General features: G+C 42.4%; 1 protein-coding gene across 1 annotated transcript in view; it reads right to left on the bottom strand.

Annotated features, from left to right (window-relative positions):
• Positions 1-17,810, bottom strand: part of LOC306918894 (ribonuclease inhibitor-like) — a gene marked incomplete at both ends in the record, with an annotated part of 35,907 nt that overhangs the window by 4,491 nt on the left and 13,606 nt on the right. The window contains 4 exons of the mRNA XM_079531738.1: positions 5,284-5,602; positions 8,742-8,791; positions 9,911-10,039; positions 14,662-14,838. Of these exons, the coding sequence (XP_079387864.1) occupies positions 5,284-5,602; positions 8,742-8,791; positions 9,911-10,039; positions 14,662-14,838 (675 nt within the window). The remainder of the gene's footprint in view (positions 1-5,283; positions 5,603-8,741; positions 8,792-9,910; positions 10,040-14,661; positions 14,839-17,810) is intronic.

The following is a 17,810-nucleotide window of genomic DNA, read 5'->3' as shown; positions in this document are numbered from 1 at the left end:
CTCAAGACACTTTACATGTAGAGCAGAGAAGCAACATAGATCCCACCCTGAGCATTAAGACATTTGGAGACAGTGAGCTTGTAGATCAGCTATTTTCGGTGCACAACCATCTATGTCAAAGTAGCCTGTACATTTGCCTTAAAGGGATATTAATTATTCAATATCAAGTTTATTAACCCTGAGGCCGATTCTACAAAATGTCTTCTTAATCTGAAAATGTCTGAAAAACCTATATTTCTATGTCAGTGGTTCTCAAACTATTTTATGTCAAGGACCCAAAAAATGATATGTAATAGGCCACCGACCCCCATCTGAAAACATGCCCCCCCCCCCTCAAAGATTTGCGCCACATTTTCACGATTTTTCAAACATAGCAGACTATACAAGCTCATAGCGCGGCACCGAGTGCTGCGCTATGAGCTTGTATATATTTTTCAATAGCTAAAGTATAATATAATGCTTAAAACCCCAAAAGGGGTTCCCGCCAAGAATGGATTAATACATTCTCACCACAGCATTCATATTATATTCACATTTACAATTTACAATTTAGGCATTTAGCAGACGCTCTTAATCCAGAGCGATTTACATTAAGCAATAACAAAAAGCATGGCATACATCACACATATAAAAAGTAGTTATCATGAACCATGCATAAACTAAAAACGTAACAGTGGAGTATCTATGTAAACTATACATACTATACTATATAATATATTATACATGTGTACTATAAAGTGCTATGACTACATAAAGTGCAATTCTAGAGCTGTCTACGTAACAAGCTATAAGTCTATACCAGTACATAATAAAACAGAAGTGATCATAATAAATGTGATAAATGTATCTTACTTTAGAACTTCCAGTCTACAGTGTGGGCTCTTCAGTGAAGCACAGAGCAGCTCCACTAGTCCTGAGTTCTGCAGGTTGTTTTCACTGAGGTCCAATTCTCTCAAATGGGAAGGATTAGAGCTGAGAGCTGAAGACACAGCTTCAACACCTCTCTTACTGAGTTTACAGCCAACAAGTCTGTAAATGCAGATTAAATAAGAGATTATAAAACAAATGATACCTAAATAATCATATCTGAACAGAGGACCACCTACCTGACAAGGACTTGGAATTGTAGGCATTACATTTAGTTTGACTCGGCTCCACAGATACATATTGTGGAAAATAGCCAAACTACAAACTCACAAAGCCTTGCAGTGAGCCTGTAGAACGTCTATTTTCACAATGTTTGCCTCTTTCTTCCGTAACATTTGACAATTTGTTGTTTTAAAAGTAATTTAATTGTACCTTAAAGCCCAAACCACACCAAAGGGTCAGGACAAAACGGTTTATTTTTGTATTTGTTTTAGATCAACCACACCAATGAAACTCGATGAGTTTCATTGGTGTGGTTTATCTTAAAACACATCTTGTCCCGACCCTTTGGTGTGGGTTGGGCTCTAGAAATGTGCAGATAGTCTTTAGGCCTATACTGTACACTGTATACTGTATACTGTAACTTATACTGACGGTTTGTCTACTGTTCAGTGAGAAAACAATGCTGCACATTAAGCTAATCCTCTGGGGACCCCCTTGGGGGTCCAGACCCTCAGTTTGAGAACCACAGACCTAGACTAATATAATGATAATTGATTGGTACAGTAGGTAGATGCAGACTATTGATTATGTATTCATGCGTACCACAGTAAATATCGATAACTGTGGCGTAGCTACAAAGGGTTGAACGTCGAAAATAGCCGATCTACAAGCCAATCTACAAGCTCACAAGTGTTGCGTCCTCGACGCGCTGCGATTCAATTCAGTTCAATGTTATTAAAGTGTCAACTCACAACAAGTTGTCTCAAGACACTTTACATGTAGAGGAAGAGAAGCAACATAGATCCCACCCTGAGCATTAAGACATTTGGAGACAGTGAGCTTGTAGATCAGCTATTTTCGGTGCGCAACCATCTATGTCAAAGTAGCCTGTACATTTGCCTTAAAGGGATATTAATTATTCAATATCAAGCTTATTAACCCTGAGGCCGATTCTACAAAATGTCTTCTAAATCTGAAAATTTCTGATGTAATAGGCCGCCGACCCCCATCTGAAAACAGATAGCAGATCTACAAGCTCATAGCGCGCCACCGAGCGCGCCACTATGAGCTTGTAGATCTGCTATTTTTCAATAGATATAACATAATGCTAACAACAAAAGGGGTTCCCGCCCAGAATGGGTTAAACCACCAAAAGGGGTTCCCGCCAAGAATGGATTAATACATTCTCACCACAGCATTCATATTATATTCACATACCAGTACATAATAAAACAGAAGTGATGAAAATAAATGTGGTAAATGTATCTTACTTTAGAACTTCCAGTCTACAGTGTGGGCTCTTCAGTGAAGCACAGAGCAGCTCCACTAGTCCTGAGTCCTGCAGGTCGTTTTCACTGAGGTCCAATTCTCTCAAATGGGAAGGATTAGAGCTGAGAGCTGAAGACACAACTTCAACCTCTGTTTTACTGAGTTTACAGCCAGCAAGTCTGTAAATGCAGATTAAATAAGAGATTATAAATACAAATTATACCTAGTTCACTGTCATGGAAGTTAACTGAAAACAAATTGATGTAGTTATAAAAAAGATTGTTTAGAGGAGCAGAGTTAAAAACATTCACTTTGAAAGAATATATATTCAAAGATTTGCGCCACATTTTTACGATTTTTCAAAAATAGCAGTCCTACAAGCGAGCTTTCACAGATTGAGCTTGTAGATCTTCTATTTTACAATAGCTAAATTATAACATAGTGTTTAAAACACCAAAATGGGTTCCCGCCCAAAATAAAAATGGGTTAAAAAACAAACATATTTTTTTTCTTTTGTAACTGAATAGCTGGAAAATGGAAATTTTGAGTTTACATACACAGTGCATGCATCAACTCTCCTTAATGATTATATCTGGGTTTCAGTATTTATTTATGATGTATGTTCTCTATTATTAAAGGACAACTTTAGTAAAAGATGAGTCTGGCCACGAAAGATCACAGGATCTACTGAATGTGAAGGGGGTGACAAACTAGATCCTGTGGGCCAGATGTAATTTCAATGTGTTAACTACTAACCGAGCCTTTCTGCAGTTCCTCACAGCTGGGACCAGTCTCCTTCGCCCCTGCACGGATGTGTTGTATTTGTCCAGGTTCAACTCCTCCAGAACCTCCTCTGACATCTGCAGCATGACGGCCAGAGCTGAACACTGGGTCTCAGACCTACAAGCGAGAAGCATTGTGAAGCATAGTGATTGGTTGACTAGGATAACTCCCCTTTAGTGATTGGTTGACTAGGATAACTCACCTGTAGTGATTGGTTGACTAGGATAACTCACCTGTACTGATTGGTTGACTAGGATAACTCACCTGCAGTGATTGGTTGACTAGGATAACTCACCTGTACTGATTGGTTGACTAGGATAACTCACCTGCAGTGATTGGTTGACTAGGATTACTCACCTGTAGTGATTGGTCGACTAGGATAACTCACCTGTACTGATTGGTCGACTGCTCTGTGTGCACACTGGGTTCAAAAGGGCTCTGAAAGACACAACAAAGCAGACAGGAAACGATCAGTGTCTTTCCTGGTGTTCAGTCAGTGTGATTATTGTGCAGAGCAGAGGGTTCTGTACTCACTATGTCCACTAGACGGTTCTGTACTCACTATGTCCACTAGAGGGTTCTGTACTCACTATGTCCACTAGAGGGTTCTGTACTCACTATGTCCACTAGAGGGTTCTGTACTCACTATGTCCACTAGAGGGTTCTGTATGTACTCACTATGTCCACTAGAGGGTTCTGTACTCACTATGTCCACTAGAGGGTTCTGTATGTACTCACTATGTCCACTAGAGGGTTCTGTACTCACTATGTCCACTAGAGGGTTCTGTACTCACTATGTCCACTAGAGGGTTCTGTACTCACTATGTCCACTAGAGGGTTCTGTACTCACTATGTCCACTAGAGGGTTCTGTACTCACTATGTCCACTAGAGGGTTCTGTACTCACTATGTCCACTAGAGGGTTCTGTACACTAGAGGGTTCTGTACTCACTATGTCCACTAGAGGGTTCTGTACTCACTATGTCCATGTTGGAATGATGGAGCTCATCAGAGTGGAGTCTAGAGACACACACACACACACACACACACACACACACACACACACACACACACACACACACACACACACACACACACACACACACACACACACACACAATCAATAATAGATTCCAATGTTAACTTTGAGTGACATGATGCTAAACAGGTGTGTGTGTGTGTGTGTGTGTGTGTGTGTGTGTGTGTGTGTGTGTGTGTGTGTGTGTGTGTGTGTGTGTGTGTGTGTGTGTGTGTGTGTGTGTGTGTGTGTGTGTGTGTGTGTGTGTGTGTGTGTGTGTCGTTTAAATATGATTATTATGGGGGTCCTCCGTTCAAATATGATTATTATGGGGGGTCCCCAGTTCAAATATGATTATTTTGGGGGGTCCCCAGTTCAAATATGATTATTTTGGGGGTCCCCAGTTCAAATGTGATTATTTCGGGGGTCCTCAGTTCAAATTTAATTATTTTGGAGGTCCTCAGTTCAAATATGATTATTTTGGGGGTCCTCAGTTCAAATATGATTATTTCGGGGGTCCTCAGTTCAAATAAAATCACACTGTGTGGAGACTTTAAGACATTCTGCCCCCTGGTGGAGACTTTAAGACATTCTGCTCCCTGGTGGAGACTTTAAGACATTCTGCCCCCTGGTGGTTGGACTCTAACACTTCACCCGACAGTGACAATCTTCTCTATTACATTTTAATTGTATTGAGTCTTAATTTAGTCGACTAAGACTAGACTAAGACTAAATAATGTACAAATGTGTGTGTGTGTGTGTGTGTGTGTGTGTGTGTGTGTGTGTGTGTGTGTGTGTGTGTGTGTGTGTGTGTGTGTGTGTGTGTGTGTGTGTGTGTGTGTGTGTGTGTGTGTGTGTGTGTGTGTGTGTGTCCATTGTACTTACTGCTCACACAGACACACTGAGGAGGAGTAGGAGGAGGAGGAGGGGTATAACCCGAACCCAGCATAGAGAGGTCCAGTGGGCGTGGTCTGGAAGGTGTACAGGTGTCTCAGTGAGTCAGAGCACACTGTGTAGAAGGACAGAGTCCCAGCGGGACGGTCCACATACACTGATACTCTGTTGGAGCCTGTAGAGGCTCTGAGAGGGAGGTCAGTCTGCTGTCCGTTGTGTCTGACAGAGTACCTGAAACCATAACCACCATAACAGGACAGCCTCCAGGACTTCTCATTCCATCCAAACCTACAGTCACCACGTCGTTTCCTGCTGATTGTTCCGTCAGCCACTGCTATATCAACCTCTCCACTGCACTCTACCTCCCAGGAACAGCGTCCAGTCACACTCTGTGAACTCAGAACCTGTTTACAGACATCAAACCTGTCTGGATGATCAGGAGGACGCTGACCCCCTGACCTCTGTGACCCCCGTGTGACCTTCCTGTTGTCCTCAGACAGAGAGAGGTCACAGTGTGCTGTGTTTGTGTCCAGTGTGAGACGCTGGAAATCTGATGAGAAAACAACACAGTAAACATTAAATACATCATTCACTGACTGACACTAGCATAGACACACACACACACACACACACACACACACACACACACACACACACACACACACACACACACACACACACACACACACACACACACACACAAATCTACAAACTCACTGCAGTGTTAATTTTGACAACAGTTTTAGTCCTATTTTAGTAATTTGTACATTTAGTCTAATCTTAGTCGACTAAATTAAGACTCAATACAATTAAAATGTAATAGAGAAGATCGTCACTGTCGGGTGAAGTGTTAGAGTCCAACCACCAGGGGGCAGAATGTCTTAAAGTCTCCACCAGGGGGCAGAATGTCTTAAAGACCCCAAAATAATCATATTTGAACTGAGGACCCTCAAAATAATCATATTTAAACTGAGGACCCCCAAAATAATCCAGTTTGAACTGAGGACCCCTAAAATAATCATATTTGAACTGAGGACCCCTAAAATAATCATATTTGAACTGAGGACCCCCAAAATAATCCAGTTTGAACTGGGGACCCCTAAAATAATCATATTTGAACTGAGGACCCCCAAAATAATCATATTTGAACTGATGACCCCCAAAATAATCCAGTTTGAACTGGGGACCCCTAAAATAATCATATTTGAACTGAGGACCCCCAAAATAATCATATTTGAACTGATGACCCCCAAAATAATCCAGTTTGAACTGGGGACCCCTAAAATAATCATATTTGAACTGAGGACCCCCAAAATAATCATATTTGAACTGATGACCCCCAAAATAATCCAGTTTGAACTGGGGACCCCAACATTAACAAGCACTTGGAATTGTAGGCATTGAATTTAGTTTGAGGCATTGTGAGCTTGTAGATCTGCTATTTTCCACTTTCTTACACTATTTGACATTTTTGGCCAATTTGGCCATCTGGGGACCCCCCACAATCATCATGGGGACCCCCACAATCATCATGGGGACCCCCACAATCATCTGGGGACCCCCACAATCATCTGGGGACCCCCACAATCATCTGTGGACCCCCCCACAATCATCTGGGAACCCCCCCACAATCATCTACTTTTAGTACTTTAAGTACATAATTGATACCAATAAATACTGTACTTTTACTGAAGTAAATGTTGAATTCCAGACTTGTACTGTAACAGTATTTCTATATTGCAGTACAAGTTGTCAACGTGGTGAGACTCGACGCCTTGAAATCTCAGATCTGTAGTTTTATGAGCGGTGCCTCCTCTCCATTACACAGCTATGTACCTGTCTGTCTCTCTGTGTACCTGTCTGTCTCTCTGTGTACCTGTCTGTCTCTCTGTGTCTGTCTCTGTGTACCTGTCTGTCTCTCTGTGTACCTGTCTGTCTCTCTGTGTACCTGTCTGTCTCTCTGTGTACCTGTCTGTCTCTCTGTGTCTGTCTCTCTGTGTCTGTCTCTGTGTACCTGTCTGTCTCTCTGTGTACCTGTCTGTCTCTCTGTGTCTGTCTCTCTGTGTCTGTCTCTGTGTACCTGTCTGTCTCTCTGTGTACCTGTCTGTCTCTATGTGAACCTGTCTGTCTCTCTGTGTACCTGTATGTCTCTGTGTACCTGTCTGTCTCTCTGTGTACCTGTCTGTCTATCTGTGTACGTGTCTGTCTCTGTGTACCTGTCTGTCTCTATGTGAACCTGTCTGTCTCTCTGTGTACCTGTCTGTCTATATGTGTACGTGTCTGTCTCTGTGTACCTGTCTGTCTCTATGTGAACATGTCTGTCTCTCTGTGTACCTGTATGTCTCTATGTGAACCTGTCTGTCTCTCTGTGTACCTGTATGTCTCTGTGTACCTGTCTGTCTCTATGTGAACCTGTCTGTCTCTCTGTGTACCTGTCTGTCTCTCTGTGTACCTGTCTGTCTCTATGTGAACCTGTCTGTCTCTCTGCGTACCTGTCTGTCTCTATGTGAACCTGTCTGTCGTCTCTATGTGTACCTGTCTGTCTCTATGTGAACCTGTCTGTCTCTCTGTGTACCTGTATGTCTCTGTGTACCTGTCTGTCTCTATGTGAACCTGTCTGTCTCTCTGTGTACCTGTCTGTCTCTCTGTGTACCTGTCTGTCTCTATGTGAACCTGTCTGTCTCTCTGCGTACCTGTCTGTCTCTATGTGAACCTGTCTGTCTCTATGTGTACCTGTCTGTCTCTATGTGAACCTGTCTGTCTCTCTGTGTACCTGTATGTCTCTGTGTACCTGTCTGTCTCTATGTGAACCTGTCTGTCTCTCTGTGTACCTGTATGTCTCTGTGTACCTGTCTGTCTCTATGTGAACCTGTCTGTCTCTCTGTGTACCTGTCTGTCTATCTGTGTACGTGTCTCTGTCCGAGCACGGAAAGTTGCAACACGGTAACTGGGCCGGCCCCCTGAGCGCGTTCCTGGGGGTCTGGGTGTTCTGGGGACCCCCCGGGGACCGCCGCGCTGTAACACACGGTAACTATTTTTTCCCCCAAAATATTCAAAGTACAGCATAGAGCACAGTACCCTACAATACAGTACAGAGCACAGTGCAGTACAACAATAAATGTATAGTTGCACCGCTCAGTTCACACACGTGTGATTTATATTTCCGGTTGTCTTGTATGGTGTTAAATGGAGCGTGGAACGATGCCAATGATCGACACGGGAGATCACTTGTGACTTTCAAACCAAAACGAGATCCACCTGTGATCTGCACACATCACGGCATCATATATATTCATCATATATTACCTTGTATTTCTATTAACTATTCAATTCATTTGAACATGTATATATTTACAATAATCATGAAGAATTTATAGATTTAACATTTGTAAAACATTAAAATATTGGTAGGGTAGGGTAGGCCTACTACTGGCCAATCTTTCATGCATCGCATGTCAGAACTGAACTTATGCCAATATAGACGAAATGTTGTTTACGACCAGGTTAGTGAATGAGGCCCATTGTTTCTGTCAAACCACATGACCTCATCTTGATGGTGTTAAGGACCAGGCCAAGAGCAGAGAGTAGAGAGCACAAGAGTTTTCAGGACAACATCAACCAAATGTACAAGTTTACAACAGTGTATAAATGTTAATGTGTGATATTGACACAAACAGACAGATACTCACGTTTTGAAATGTGTGTAGAATTAAACCAATCTTCTCCTCCATGTTTCACTCTGTAGGAAGTAGAACAACAATGCATCAATGTCTGACTGTCTAACACAACGTCTCCACTAGCTGACACTACAGTGTTTCACTCTGTAGGAAGTAGAACAACAATGCATCAATGTCTAACTGTCTAACACGACGTCTCCACTAGCTGACACTACAGTGTTTCACTCTGTAGGAAGTAGAACAACAATGCATCAATGTCTAACTGTCTAACACAACGTCTCCACTAGCTGACACTACAGTGTTTCACTCTGTAGGAAGTAGAACAACAATGCATCAATGTCTAACTGACTATGAAAACCCCCCTCAGACTCCATCTTAGCCCGTAGCCCCTCCCCTAGCCTCCAGTGCCGTCTCCAGGCACTAATCAGCAGGGGGCATACTTTTTTCCAAAGGGGGCATTTATTTTTCAACACCCCACCCCCCCCACCCCCCCCCCCCCTCCTATGTATAACAAATAGTCGCCTATTAACAAAGTGATGCTTGAAAAAGGCTACAATAAGCAGCACCAACAACAAACAAAGAAATACTAATATGTTGAGCATTATAATGTCTTCTGCATGCATATATTACCTTTCTATTTCTTCCTTTCTATTAACTATTCAATTAATTTGAACATGTATATATTTACAATAATCATGAAGAATGTATAGATTTAACATTGGTAAAACATTAAAATATTGGTAGGGTAGGCCTACTACTGGCCAATCTGGACTGGAGGGGCACAAAATCAGATTTGGGGGGGCAATGCCCCCCAATGCCCCCCTGTAGAGATGGCACTGCTAGCCTCGACGACCTTACATGCATATGCAATGGCCAAATTATGTAATTTAGATAGCATTATGTAGACGTAGCACTCTATAGTGTATATGTATAGTTTAATTGTACAGATATTCTACTGTTAGATTCTTAGCTTACTTATGACTATTTATATGTGTTTGATGTGTTTCCATGCGTTCTTGCTTCATTGTGACAGATGTTCATTGTTTACGTCTGCTATCCTAGAGTTTCTTCGAGGCACTGCATTGTTCTCTCTGCATGCTTTGTGACGTCGTGTCAGAGTGAATACACTGTTAAGGGAAACACTGCACTGTCCAACATGGACACAGCCCAAGTCTACTCACTTGCAGTTCTCCAGGACTGAATCATTCACCACGTTGAGGCTCAGGTCCAACTCTCTTAGGGAGGGATTAGAGCTTCCAGCTGAGGCCAGAGCTTCACAGCATCTCTCTGACAGGCCGCAGTGAGCCAGGCTGAAACACCAGATGGAAACATACATGAATAAATTAATTAATAAATAACACATTTAAATATGCATTATTCCTGGATTTAGAACCTGCTTCCAGCATCTATTAACACTCCCAACGCGGATCGCGTATCAATACGTTATCAATTAATCAAACGTCGGGTGCGGATCACGTATCAATACGTTTCAATCACTTTTTTATAGCATACTTTCATTCATCTTTTTACCCACCCGGACAATGAAGAACCATCGCCCTATCATTGTTGCTTAGTCCCGCTCACGTGATCAGAAAAAAAACCAAAAAAAAAAAACCCCCCTCCCATCCTGAAAACAGGAGGGCGGGCCGCTTTACGTGTAGAAGCCACTAAGCCAGTCTAAAATGGACGCGCCCATGGAATGATCCAGTCGGTGTATGAAAAGAATCAAATTTAACCTAACCTCGCCTCACCAGGCTTTCCTCCAGCTATTGGCTTTCACACAACACTATACTACTCGATTCCCCCCTCCCCTCCTGTTTCTCCTGCAGGAGGAGCCTGCGAGATGGGGGCTCTGTCCTGGCTCTGTCCTCGACGGGCCGCCACGACAAGACAGTGTGCCGTTGGTGGATCACGTATCGCCATGCAGAACCGTCATAATCGGAGATCGCTCGGACGTGTGATTGTAACGCTTTTTTATTCATTATAATTGTAGTGATAAGACCGCAATGAACGCATCGGGGACGTAATCGACCCGGGTGTAATGTATAACGAACTTTTCCGCGTCCTAAACCGTGGTGTTGTGATCCGTTGTCGTTGACATCACAGCCGGGGGAATCTTTTTTTTTCCTCCATCGCCTCCAACCTGCATGCCCAGGCATGTTCTCTTGTTAGTAAATATACTTCACTAGCTTGAAAAACAAAATCAGCTGATGATGACGACAACGCGTCTCACCGTTATACTATAGTTCTGAACCGAACGGTGAAATGGGACTTTTTATAGCCGTACGGATCAAGACTTTTGCTGCCCAATGTGCCCATGACCCCCCCCCCCCCAATGTTACTGCGATCAAAACAATGAAAGCAGTGAGATAGATTAGGCGAGGCGGAAATCATCATCAAAAAGAAAGCATAGTTATGAAGGTTTATAGTCAGACATTGACAGGCAGATATAACAATAAACACAATAAATATGCTATACATCCTATACATCGAATGAAAGCCCTGAATGTGTACTTTTACGAGGAAAATAGTAAACATTGATCCCATGTACAGTTTGTCATAAATTGGATACTGGGTGGATGCACATTGCGCCCACCAGATATAACTGCAGAGAAGACATGGACCTGAACTCAATATTCACAAAATAAGGCCTATAGCGACATATAAATACTATATACCGTATGAAACAGAAGACTCTCTGCTTTCATAAGAAAAAAACTTCTACTGTTGTAATAATAAAAATCACACCCATGTGAAGTGAGTGGTGCAATATGGGACAGAGTTGCACCGCTCACTTCACAGGGGTGTGATTTTTATTATTACTACAGTAGAAGTTTTTTTCTTATGAAAGCAGAGAGTCTTCTGTTTCATACGGTATATAGTATTTATATGTCGCTATAGGCCTTATTTTGTGAATATTGAGGAGTTCACGTCCATGTCTTCTCTGAAGTTATCTGGTGGGCACAAGCTGCATTCAATAACCAATTACTGTCTAACTGTAGATGGGATCAATGTTTACTGTTTTCCTCGTAAAAGTACACATTCAGGGCTTTCATTCGGTGTATAGGATGTATAGGATATTTATTGGGTTCAATTTTATATCTGCCTGTCAATGTCTCTGACTTTAAACCATCCATAACTCTGCTCGCTGTTCAAGATAACCACTTCCAGGCAAATGCAGGTGTTGCAAAAAGGTCAATATCTCCAGAATGGAACATGGTAAAATCAAAATGTATTTTTTTAATTGAAGTGGACAAGTTCAGCTTTCTTTTGATGTAGGCGTGTGATTCTCGCTATAAGAGAACATTTTACTGTGGGCCCCCGAACAAGGCCTTTGTGCAATGTTAAATGGCAGCAACATCCAAATAGGCCTGTTGAGATCTTCCAGCAATCAAAGTGTTAAAGGACTCTCTTGTCCCACTTAGGGTGCCTTCACACCTGGATGCTTTAGTTCAATTAAAACAAACCCTGACCCCCAAAATAATTATATGTAAACTGGGGACCCCCCAACATAATCATATTTGAACTGGGGACCCCCAACATAATCATATTTGAACTGGGGACCCCCAACATAAACATATTTGAACTGGGGACCCCCCAACATAATCATATTTGAACTGGGGACCCCCCAACATAATCATATTTGAACTGGGGACCCCCCAACATAATCATATTTGAACTGGGGACCCCCCCAACATAATCATATTTGAACTGGGGACCCCCCAACATAATCATATTTGAACTGGGGACCCCCCCAACATAATCATATTTGAACTGGGGACCCCCCAACATAATCATATTTGAACTGGGGACCCCCCCAACATAATCATATTTGAACTGGGGACCCCCAACATAATTATATTTGTACCGGGGACCCCCCAAAATAATAATATTTGAACCGGGGACCGCCCAAAATAATAATATTTGAACTGGGGACCCCCCAACATAATTATATTTGTACCGGGGACCCCCCAAAATAATCATATTTGATCTGGGGACCCCCCCCCCCACCCTTAGAAGCACTTGGAATTGTAGCCATTACATTAATGTGAAAATATTAACAAACTACAAGCTCACAACGCCTCACGGTGAGCTTGCAGATCTGCTATTTTCACAATGGTTGCCTCTTTCTTCTGTAATATTAATATTAATTATTATAATATTATTAAGAAGCTTGATAACTGTGGCGTAGCTACAACGGGTCGCAAGTCAAAAAAAGTCAGAAACTCTGTTATATGATGAAGTAGCCAAGTGTGGTTTATCTTAAAAGAACACTTTGTCCCGACCCAACCCTTTGGTGTGGTTTGGGCTCTAGAAATGTGCAGATCTGTCTGTATACTGTATAACTGCAACTTATACTGTATACTGTATCTTATACTGTTGGTTTGTCTACTGTTCAGTGAGAAAACAATGCTGCACATTAAGCTAATCCTCTGGGGACCCCCTTGGGGGTCCAGACCCTCAGTTTGAGAACCACAGACCTAGACTTATATAATGATAATTGATTGGTACAGTAGGTAGATGCAGACTATTGATTATGTATTCATGCGTACCACGGTAAATATCGATAACTGTGGCGTAGCTACAAAGGGTTGAACGTCGAAAATAGCCGATCTACAAGCTCACAAGTGATGCGTCCTCGACGCGCTGCGATTCAATTCAGTTCAATATTACTAAAGTGTCAACTCACAACAAGTTGTCTCAAGACACTTTACATGTAGAGCAGAGAAGCAACATAGATCCCACCCTGAGCATTAAGACATTTGGAGACAGTGAGCTTGTAGATCAGCTATTTTCGGTGCGCAACCATCTATGTCAAAGTAGCCTGTACATTTGCCTTAAAGGGATATTACACTTTCAATATCAAGCTTATTAACCCTGAGGCTGATTCTACAAAATGTGTTCTAAACCTAAACATTTCTGATGTAATAGGCCGCCGACCCCATCTGAAAACATGCCCCCCCCCCCCACAAGCACATAGCGCGGCATGTGGTGCAAAAAGATTTGCACCACATGCCGCGCTATGTGCTTGTAGATCTGCTATTTTTCAATAGCTAAAGTATAACATAATGCTTAAAACACCAAAATGGGTTCCCGCCAAGAATGGATTAATACATTCTCACCACAGCATTCATATTATATTCTCATCATAGAGCACCGAAATCCTGACGTCACTGTCAGTAGAGGGCGCCAATCCACAGGTTCGTCTACTTTTTATTTGCATTGTAATCTCCATAGGAGGATTTTAGATCGCCTCATATAAGAACTGTGTTTGAAAAATAAACCGATCACCCCGGCCTTTTCACTCATATGGATATGAAGCATCGACTGAAGGTGGAAAAGTACAAATATACCCAAAGAGTAACAAAAAAAGCGTTAGAAACGAGTGAAACAACCCAGAGACTACATTTCCGGTATAGGCGGGTGGCTGCATCTGCCCGTCGCACAACAGAAACTGAATGTTAATTACGTTTATTTTTATTTTATTGATATTTAATGTTTCGTGGTTAGTACAAGTCGAGTCACCACCACCTGAGCTTACGTCAACGAGGAATCTCAGGAACGCAATGTGTTGACAGCTGGGCGTGACGTATATTAGCAGCGACATTGCCTTCATATGTAGTTGCAAGGCTTTTGCGGCAACATTAATTCCATTTTCTCTAGAAACTGGCTCTATCAAATATGAATGGACATCATTAACGACGCACAGCCACTCCCCTGACAGAAAGGCTGGGGTGGTCGGTTTATTTTTCAAACACAGTTCTTATATGAAGCGACCTAAAATCGCCCTATGGGGATCTCAATGGAACTAAAAAAATACATGAACCTGTGTATTGGCACCCTCTACTGAAAGTGATGTCAGACTTTGGTGCTCTATACAGTACATAATAAAACAGAAGTGATCTAAATAAATGTGATAAATGTATCTTACTTTAGAACTTCCAGTCTACAGTGTGGGCTCTTCAGTGAAGCACAGAGCAGCTCCACTAGTCCTGAGTCCTGCAGGTCGTTTTCACTGAGGTCCAATTCTCTCAAATGGGAAGGATTAGAGCTGAGAGCTGAAGACACAGCTTCAACACCTGTCTTTCTGAGTTCACAGCCAACAAGTCTGTAAATGCAGATTAAATAAGATATTATAAAACAAATGATACCTAAATAATCATATCTGAACAGAGGACCACCTACCTGACAAGGACTTGGAATTGTAGGCATTACATTTAGTTTGACTCGGCTCCACAGATACATATTGTGGAAAATAGCCAAACTACAAACTCTCAAAGCCTTGCAGTGAGCTTGTAGTTCGGCTATTTTCACAATGTTTGCCTCTTTTTTCCGTAATATTTGACAATTTGGTTTTAAAAATGTTTTAAAAGTAATTTAATTGTACCTTAAAGCCCAAACCACACCAAAGGGTCAGGACAAAACGGTTTATTTTTTTATTTGTTTTAGATCAACCACACCAATGTAACGATGAGTTTCATTGGTGTGGTTTAGCTTAAAACACATCTTGTCCCGACCCTTTGGTGTGGGTTGGGCTCTAGAAATGTGCAGATAGTCTGTATACTGTATACTGTATCTTATACTGTTGGTTTGTCTACTGTTCAGTGAGAAAACAATGCTGCACATTAAGCTAATCCTCTGGGGACCCCCTTGGGGGTCCAGACCCTCAGTTTGAGAACCACAGACCTAGACTAATATAATGATAATTGATTGGTACAGTAGGTAGATGCAGACTATTGATTATGTATTCATGCGTACCACGGTAAATATCGATGACTGTGGCGCAGTCAAGGGGTTGAACGTCGAAAATAGCCGATCTACAAGCTCACAAGTGTTGCGTCCTCGACGCGCTGCGATTCAATTCAGTTCAATGTTATTAAAGTGTCAACTCACAACAAGTTGTCTCAAGACACTTTACATGTAGAGCAGAGAAGCAACATAGATCCCACCCTGAGCATTAAGACATTTAGAGACAGTGAGCTTGTAGATCAGCTATTTTCGGTGCACAACCATCTATGTCAAAGTAGCCTGTACATTTGCCTTAAAGGGATATTAATTATTCAATATCAAGCTTATTAACCCTGAGGCCGATTCTACAAAATGTCTTCTTAATCTGAACCTTTCTGAAAAACCTATATTTCTATGTCAGTGGTTCTCAAACTATTTCATGTCAAGGACCCAAAAAATGATATGTAATAGGCCACCGACCCCCATCTGAAAACATGCCCCCCCCCCTCAAAGATTTGCGCCACATTTTCACGATTTTTCAAACATAGCAGACTATACAAGCTCATAGCGCGGCACCGAGTGCTGCGCTATGAGCTTGTATATATTTTTCAATAGCTAAAGTATAATATAATGTTTAAAACCCCAAAAGGGGTTCCCGCCAAGAATGGATTAATACATTCTCACCACAGCATTCATATTATATTCACAGTACATCTATTATACAATTGAAAAGGTGTGCCCAAAAAGCTGTGCGCAACCCAGGAACAAAAGGCACCAGCTACTACGTCACTGACACACTGCAACACACACTGCAACAACCCACTAAACACACTAACACGTCACAGACTTACCCTCCGCGTCGATCCACGGCTATCTCCTCATGTCGCGCAGCACGCCCACACTCAACACCAGCCGCGTAAAAATTGTCCTTGCACTGCCACTAAAGCCGCCTCCCGTCCACACTCACAAACAATATCAATATCAATACTAAACACAAACACGCCACAAGCACCGACACCCCCGCCTAATTTGTTGCCAGGTCTATGAAAACAAGCCCAGAAAAAATGCCATTCAACACGCTACTTACAACTCGCTTACAATTCGCGGACCTGGCAACACCGCATCCTGTTTTCCCATTGGCTACGGTTGCTACAACACGCATTTGCACTGCATGTTGGGAGCAACACAGCTTAATGTAGGGGTCACCGATTGCTGTGCTACATCCCCCTCATGTTCTCACCACCCCGTTCGGCTACACCACACACACTAACCTACACAATTCTCCACATGCAACACAGGGCCCTTATTGGCTAGCCCCCTCACATGGCGATCCCCACGCAGCAAAACACAGGCCAGCCAGCCACACACACACACCCACACACACACAACGGCCACGTTCGGAAATATCGCACTGAGCGCACTGTGCAAATGCAATGCAAACTAATAGGCGAGTGTGCTTCGGTGCGGTATTTCCGAACGCGCCCATCTCATCGCCACAACGCGCGCAGTCGGATGCCAAGCTCTTCCGCGCATTATTCCTTTCCCAGTCTCACCACACCACGGACTCATTGTAACCTCGCATCAGTGTCACTGCAGACACGTAATCACACTGTGGAGGATTTGTGACTGACTGACTGTGTGTGTGTGTGTGGGTGTGTGTGTGTGTGTGTGTGTGTGTGTGTGTGTGTTTGTGTGTGTGTGTGTGTGTGTGTGTGTAGTTTGATTTCAGCATGTTTTACACTGCACAGTTGCGCAGTGCACACCATGGGACAAATCGGCTTTTCACCCCCTGCCACTGTGCCCACAAACGCATGTACAAGAGGAAAACAATCTAAACATTATATACTAACGTCAGCATCGGGCAGATTAACACACACAAGCGTTATTAGTTGACTTTTCTTATTGAAGTGCCTCTGATTTGAAACTGTGCGTTTATGTCAGTCAGCGATGCGATCCGTTGTTATTCAGCCACCAGCAGCACCATACGCACGGACTGGAGAGAGGCGACGTGTTTCTCTCCCTTCGGCTCATGTAGCCCTCATTGTAACTACAAATATTGTTCCCGAAGAAACAATGTGGGGTCACTGCAATCCAAAAGATTGTAGGCCTACTATAATGCAGTCAAGGTCCCCACAAAAATATACTACAGTATGTTCTGCTCCATTCTCAACATCTTTTGGTTTCCAAAAACAGTAACTTATTGTAAGTAAACAAAAACAGTAAAAAGCACTTTCATGTGTGCTTATTTTAATTAAATTTAATTTGCTTTGATGTGAAAATAAAATACAACAAATAATAATAATACCCATCCGTTACTACATGTGAAGGGCACAATACTGGGTTTAAAAACAC

Source organism: Electrona antarctica, assembly GCF_951216825.1.
Source record: "Electrona antarctica genome assembly, contig: scaffold_264, whole genome shotgun sequence".
NCBI lineage: Eukaryota > Metazoa > Chordata > Actinopteri > Myctophiformes > Myctophidae > Electrona > Electrona antarctica.
Note: the sequence above shows the minus strand (reverse complement) of the source record. Positions and strands in the feature narration are given on the sequence as shown.